General features: G+C 54.0%; 1 protein-coding gene across 1 annotated transcript in view; it reads right to left on the bottom strand.

Moving 5' to 3' along the window:
- Positions 1-2013: 2013 nt before the first annotated feature.
- Positions 2014-7350, bottom strand: part of SSH1 (slingshot protein phosphatase 1) — a 46404-nt gene continuing 41067 nt past the window's right edge. The window contains 1 exon segment of the mRNA XM_023762064.1: positions 2014-7342. Coding sequence (XP_023617832.1) covers positions 6680-7342 — 663 coding nt within the window. The 3' untranslated portion in view covers positions 2014-6679.

The following is a 7350-nucleotide window of genomic DNA, read 5'->3' as shown; positions in this document are numbered from 1 at the left end:
CCCTCTTCCTTCCTCTCTGTAAAAATAAATCAATAAAATATATTTAAAAAAAAGAATCAACCCATGATGGGGGGGTGAGGACACATTTGTAATACCTTAACCAATAAAGAAATTTAAAAAAAAATCAATCCATGAACGCATACATAAGCAGAACAACAAGTCGATGTTTCTCTCTCTCTCTCTCTCTCTCCCTTAAATCAATCAATAAAAAAATGTTTTTCATGTGGTCATCCTCCAAGCTCTGCCTGCTGGAGCCTCTTCCAAGCATCTTGCCAAGAGGGGCTTCTCCAGGCAGCACAGACAAGCCCGCGCTCCCTGCGAAGCCACCCCCGCTGGAGGGGTGATCTGGGATCACTCGCAACTTCAGGGTTGCTACTCGGCGGGCGGAATCAGGGTGAAAACAGCCCGTTCCAGGAACGTTCTCCGAGGGCCCCGGGGTGAGTGAGTATCTGACGAGTTTTGAGAAAACGTGAGTGAGTATCTGACGAGTTTTGAGAAAACCCGTTTTGTTAGGGCGGCGTGGGTGTTGTCTCCAGAAAGCATGCGTTCATGGGGTTGTAACTAGCACAGTGGAAGCCTGCTGGATTGCATCACCTTTTTATTCCAGTGGCTCCGAACCTCGGCCAACAGAACTCCCAGGGGACCCAGCGCCGGGCTCTGATTCACGGCTGGAGCCTGAGGAGCAAATACTAGGTGTGTCCAGCTTTGCCGAGGAAGAGCGTCCGGAACCGTGACCCTCAGAGGTTGTTGTGAAAACATCCTACAGGGAAGGCCACGTCCAGCTCACCATTAGTCATCTCACGGACGGACTGATCTCAGACTGTAAGCAATTCCTGACCATCACTGACCTCACATGGAGATTTTTTATCGGGAAGGACTCAGTGTGCTAGTGAGAATACACTGGCCGGCTCCACGCCTACAATTCCTGTTGTAAAGCCATAAACTCCCATTCCATCCAGTTTACCCATCAATCTCCTCCGAGTCCAGATCAGAGACAGAGCAAGCCCAGGTAAAGTGTTTTCTGGGTCCGAGGGCACTGGAATGTAGGGGTCACGCCAAGGCCCGGGGGGTGGTGGTGGGGGGGGGTGGGCAGTCAGCCCTCACCAGGCACAGGTGCACCTGTCATCTCCCGGCCCGGCAGCTGGGGTGGGGCCACTTCACAGGCCTCGCCCACTGGAACGTGAGCAGACATGAGGTATCGCAGCCAAAGGCGGTTAAGCGTGAACACGAGCCCCCGTGCTCTTTCCCCACCGAATGCACAGCTGGAAGCCAAGAACGCCAAGAAGGCAGGGTGTTAAATGCAAGCAGCCTGGCTTTGCTGGTCACCAAGGGAGGAGAGGCATCGGAAAAGTCCTGACCTGCAGTGGACTGGGACCTGAGCTGGAAATAAGCCTTGGCCGCCCAGCCGGTGTGGCTCAGTGGTTGAGCGTCGGCCCACGTACCAAGAGGTCACGGGCTCGATTCCTAGTGAGGGCACATGCCCAGGTTGCGGCCTTGATCCCCAGCAGGAGGCAGCCAGTGGATGTTTCTCTCTCATCGATATTTCTATCTCTCTCCCTCTCTCTCTAAAAATCAATAAAAACCTATTAAAAAAAAAAAAGAAGCCTTTGCCGTGTCAGTGCCTGGGACTCCTCGGAGCCCTGCCCTGGGCATTAGCAGCAAACACGAATGCAGTGCCTGCAGCCTGCTCGGTGCTTCTCTCCAGCACACACACCTCTAGCTCTACATTTCCCGCTTGTGCAGGAAGAGACATCACTCCAAGTCCAAGTCCCACTCCGCCCGGGGCAGCGCTCTGGGCCCCGCTCTCCCTCACTGGCAAAATCAGGGGAAAAGACAATTCCTGCAGGAGCTCTTTCCTCCCCTGGGTCTAAACTGTCCGGGATTTTGGCATGGGGCCGGGCACACAGTAGGTGGTCAGGAAAGCCCGGCCATCGCGGTGATGCAGACGCACCTGACTACCTCGGCGAGGGTGGAGCAGGCGGTTTCCCTGTTGCACAAGTTCACAGGTCATCAGGCATTTATAAAGAAAACGTTTATTTTCATCACAAGAAGCACACGGACTATATACAGTACACACCAACAGAAGTAAAAAAAAAAAAGTGCATTATGCATCTTCTACTGCAAATTCACAGTACAAAAGATACTGCCTTTTAAATATATACTATAAAAAAAACAATATAATAAAAAAAATTGGTATCATTACACAACACACTGGAACCCACTGGCAGCTTCTGAAAACCAAAGGGCAACCATCTTGTGGAGCTCCTGATTTTGGGGGTGGGGGGGTGAGGGGAGGGTGTCTGTACCTGCATTTTGTTGCAAAGAGCTCAGGACACCAACAGAGAGGAAAACGGGGTGGCCTAGGCGGTAATAAAAACCTCTATTAAAGAAGAGGACAGCTGTGTGACGGGGGAACGGGTGAGGGCTGGGCTGCCGTCAGCACCCCCAGCTGCCAGCACACCAAGTTCTAGTCTTCCCTCCCTATCACGGGACGAGGCGTGGGCCAGGGTCGGCCTCGCCTGCAGGAACTCCCAGAGCCGGTTCGAGCCACGCTCCTCGGACAGGTGTGGGTGCACGTGCACGCGAGACTGCACAGCAGATGAGCACAAGGACGCGGCAGGGCAAGCTCCCGCCCTAATGCCAACCACCGCGGACAAGGCCAGGTATCCAATCACAGAAGGTGAGAGCTTAGCACTTTCCCATAAATACACAGTATTTGTAAACTATGATTAAGGCACTCAATTGTAAAACAAATAATTACAGTGTCCAAGGAGGGGGGAAGCAGCCACCTCCTGGTGCAGCACAGCCGACAGGAAGGACAGCAGGGCACTGGGGGTCTGGCTGGGGAGCCTCCCGTGTCAGGGCCGAGGCCAGGGCCGCAGCACCTCCTCCAGGACCAGAACAGGGCAGTCCTGTCCGGAGCTACCAAGGGTGTGGCACCACACAGCGTCACTCCAGGGGATCCGCCTCAGAGCGTGGGGACAGTGCGTGTGTGAATGAGAAGTGATGCACATGATGATATGATTCAAGTTATACTTATATATATATATCTATATCCAAATATATATATATATATATGCAGAGTGAACTCAAACACAACAGGCATTCCATGGCAGAGCAGACAATAAAAAGACCAGTAGCTGAGCATGGGGGTCAATCAACTACCTTGGTTTGGCAAGCAGCGTCAGCGAGAGCCTGCGGGGTGGACCAGAGCGGGCGGCCCTGCACCGCCCTGTCCAGATGTCACCATCTTCCCAGCCTGCCTGGCTCCACGGCCAGAGGTGAAATGGGCGCCCTGTTAGGTGGGGAGCCAGGGGAGGGTTGGGTGAAATGTATTCTGGCGTCAAGCATTTCCAGGCAACAGAGAGCAAGTCCCTCTTCGGACACCTTGGGGGAGGTGACTTACATGATCTTGACTAAATGATACAGTGTTTGTTCCCAATAGAAAGAGCCCCGGGGGAGCAGGGGGATTCCTCTACCTTCTAGGATCGGGCCTGTGGGGAGAAACAAGACCGCCAGGGTACAGGGCTGTCCTCAAAGTGTTAATTCTATTGCAAACTTGGCTCCATCCTGGGGCATCCTCTGGGTGTACCCATGAGGGAAGAGGCTTTGGGATGGGCTGGAATGCCTTTAGCTGCGAGGGCGGGTGGACAGAGGGGGGTTGGACAGTGCAGCCACCGAGGGCCTGGTGAGTGACCTGCACACCAGGTGGACAGGGTCTCATCACCTGGCAGAGAGCTGTCACCAGCCCAGGGGTCTGAGACGAAGGAGGCAGGGAAATCGCACGAGTAAGAAGAACCTTCTTCTTAAGAAGCTCACGCAATGACAGACATCGCTCCACGACAAAGAAATGGAAATCGACATCGTCAGAGCAGCATCTCCTCGCTCCAGGATCAGTTTCCCCCTTATACCTAACAACTCCTGGCCAGGTGACCCCCCTGGACCAGTGCAACAGGAAGATCTAGTTCCCCCGAACCTTTGGCGTGCCATGTGACTAAAAGCGGGGGGGAAGGTGAGGTGGAAGATGAAACACAGCTGAGAAAATGTTTGATCTCTCCTAATTTGACAACGGCCTTCCACGAAGGGGGCAGTCACTGATGTCATGGACTTCCAGGGCACACACCCTGCCTCTCACTCCTGCCGCTCGCCTTAAGAATCTTCCCCACCAGCTAAGATTACAGACAGAACATCGGTCAGGATACGGTGCATCTTAGGGGGGCAAAACTTCCCTTCAGAGAGCAGCATGACCTGATGACCTGTCTGCCAAGGTGCACCCCCCCCCCCCCCCCCCCCGGCCTGGCGGGATGCGCTCGTCAGTATATTTCAGGTAGCAATTTGCCAGATGTCAACACGCAACTGACCTGGGTCTGTGGGTCAAGAATGTCTCTTCATTTTGCTCTGAAGATGGGTCCCTGGTTTTGATGTTAATATACAAATTGTGCTTCTGAAAATGCACCGATCATTTTGACAAAAGCCAAAAACCCACTCAGACTTGTCATCCTCCTCCCACCCTTTCACGGGATAAGAAAAATTATGGCTTTCAAAATTAAAGTTTTCAAAAATATATCACTCTCATACACATGGTTTTAGAAAAGCAAAACAGCCTGTCATCACCAAACCTAAAGGATTATTTTGACACAAAAATTGATCCACCACATGAAATTTAATTTGGCAAGACATATTGGACTTGATTTTTTTTTTCCTTTTTTTTGAGAATATGCTTTTGTTGGCAGAGAGAGAGAGAGAGAGAGAGAGAGAGAGAGAGAAACCTAACAGGGTTTTTGGGGAAAGTGAATAATCACCTTTTAAGGTGATTTCAGTGAATGGTGGTGGGAAAAATAAGTTCCTATAAAGTAAAATAACATATATTTTTAAAAATTAAAAGGATACGATCAGGGAGAAAAAGTTCTTGGAGAGAGGGTTTTTGCAAAAAACCAAAAACAAAACTCTCGCATTAGTTGAAATATGGACTAGCCAGGTTCCCGAAGACCCTGCCTGGTGCTTCTAGAATGGTGGCTGTCGGGGGTCCCATTCTGACCAACATCCGGTGGCAACTCATTCATCCACTTTCAGAATCTGGCTGGTCCTTGAAGGCTTTCTAGTTTCACTGAATTAACCTGGCTGACCAGCCGGGAGTGTCCCGACCACACACAGCCACCCGCCTGCAGGAGACACCCTGGGGGTGGGCTGCAAGGTCTGGGTTGGGAGAAGGATTTGGCCTGAGGCCTCATGAGGCCCGGAAGGTTTCACATGTGCCCAGTTTCTCCCAAGAGGGCTCTGGGTAGCCCTGGGCTGTCCAATAAACCCAGGGGTCAGCGAACTTTTTCTGCACAGGGCCTGCTAATAAACATCTTAGGCTTTGCAGGCTACGTGGTCTCTGTTGCCCATGAGTTAATTTTTTTTATAACTCCCTGAAAGGGGTAAAAAACCATTCTTAGCTCATGGGACCATATACCACAGTTTGCTGACCCCTGAATTCAACCTTTCTACCCGAGCCCCTTCTCTCTTCTCAAAATATTTTAACATCCCGATGTCGTGCTGACCGACACCAGATGACCCTCCACTCGAGCTCAGAGCCGCGGCAGCATGAGGCACCGAGCTCACCTGACTCTTAACGGGGCTGCTCAGAGCCGGCTGGAACCGCAGGCCCTCCCATGCCCCGTCCACCCACTGGGAGCCGCCAGAGAGAAGCGGGCGGCAGTGTCCCCGCCACGAAGGGGCAACTGTAAACATGGGGAAGCTATTCAACAGCGGCGTTTCTTTCACAGAAGCTGCCCTTAGGGAGGAACCGATCGTTTCTCACTACTGGGTCTTCTTTCTCCCCCCAGATACGAGCAGATGTGACAATGAATGAACCTGAGTGCCGGGTCCCTGGCAGGACAGCCTGCATCTCAGGACCCCGGACCCCCCAGACACCACCGTCAACACCTCTTCCCTGCCACGGGGCTCAACAGCAGAGGAGACCAACAGTGCTGCTCGGTCCTTCTCCCCAGATGGGGGGCAATTTGAAATCCACCACAAGCAACAACTGAGGACATCACACACGTTTCCCCCACCGGACCCCAGTGCGGGCCAGACGCATCGCTCGGCGGTAACAACACGCCAGGACAGAGGGGTCGGCAGCACAGAGGACCAGGCCCACAGAGCTGGTTCCACAACAGCCTCCCACACCTTCGAATCCCTTTCCCTCGCAGGGCTCGGTGTGGTCACGTTAGAAATCCTAACACCTTTTTCAACAACAAAATTCCTTCTTGGGAACCCTTTTTCTGACACAGCAGTATTCCCTGGAATGAGCCTTGGGCATCACTGTATTTTAAACATAAAAAGCACAGCAAGAACAGAGGTAGGACTTATATTGCCATCCAAGACTTTTCCCACGCGGGCTGAATGAGCTAGGACCGTGAGGCTGGCGACGAGGCCGCCGCCACAGCTGTTCTGTGCCTGTTGCGAACAGCGCACTTGGACGTGTGTGCATATCTGTACATGCCCTGCAGACACGATTCTCCTGGAAAACGCATGACTCGGGCTCAGAGTCTGCTGGCCACACAACAGACACTCCCCTTTCCTCCTGGGCTGCGAGTTCTTAAACGCCACTGTTTGAGAGAAATCGAGACGCGAGGGGCTGACTGAAACCCGTGGTGAGACTCAGGGAGGGGTCATGTGATCGGTTGGTGGCGGGTCAGCTTTTGCTCAGCCATGAGGAGCTTTTCAAGTTTTCGGGGGCGGGTTTCCCTGATGGTTTGGAGGGGGCGGCTGGGTTCCGCGGGGTGGCCTGGGGCTCGTGCAAGAAGAAGGAGGCCTCGCTCGACTTGGCGTCCTGGGAGTCGGCGATGGTGGACAGGTCAGCCTCACTGGTCAGGTCTTCCGTGGAGAAGTCAAGACTTCCGAGCTTGGCAAGAGAGTGCGAGCGCTTGAGCGGGGACGAGACGGTGAGGCCCGCCAGCCGGAGCCGCGTCTCGATCTCCTGCGTCCGCTGCTTCACCAGCCCCGGCTTCCCGCGGACGCTGTGGATGCTGTCGCTGCTGGAGCTCCGGGTCAGGTTGGAGCTCATGGAGGACGAGGTGGGCGTGTAGCAGATGGTCTTCAGGAAGTCTTTCGAGAAGTGGCTGGTGTGGTCCAGGCGGCAGAGGAAGAGAGAGGGGCTCTTCAGCGGGGCTCCCTCCAGCGGGACGAGAGCGGCCTCCGGCTTCTCGTCACTGGCCCCCGGCGGCGGCGGCAGGTCGGGAGCCAGGTCCTGGCTCTCCTCGGGGATGCTGGCCTCCAGCCGGCCCGCGGTGCCGTCCCTGAGGGGGGCCGCCGGGTCTACGGGCGCGCCCTTCAGCCGCTCGAGCTCTTTGGTGTGCTGCGGAC

This window comes from Myotis lucifugus, unplaced genomic scaffold (genome assembly GCF_000147115.1).
Source record: "Myotis lucifugus unplaced genomic scaffold, Myoluc2.0 scaffold_229, whole genome shotgun sequence".
Lineage (NCBI taxonomy): Eukaryota > Metazoa > Chordata > Mammalia > Chiroptera > Vespertilionidae > Myotis > Myotis lucifugus.
Note: the sequence above shows the minus strand (reverse complement) of the source record. Positions and strands in the feature narration are given on the sequence as shown.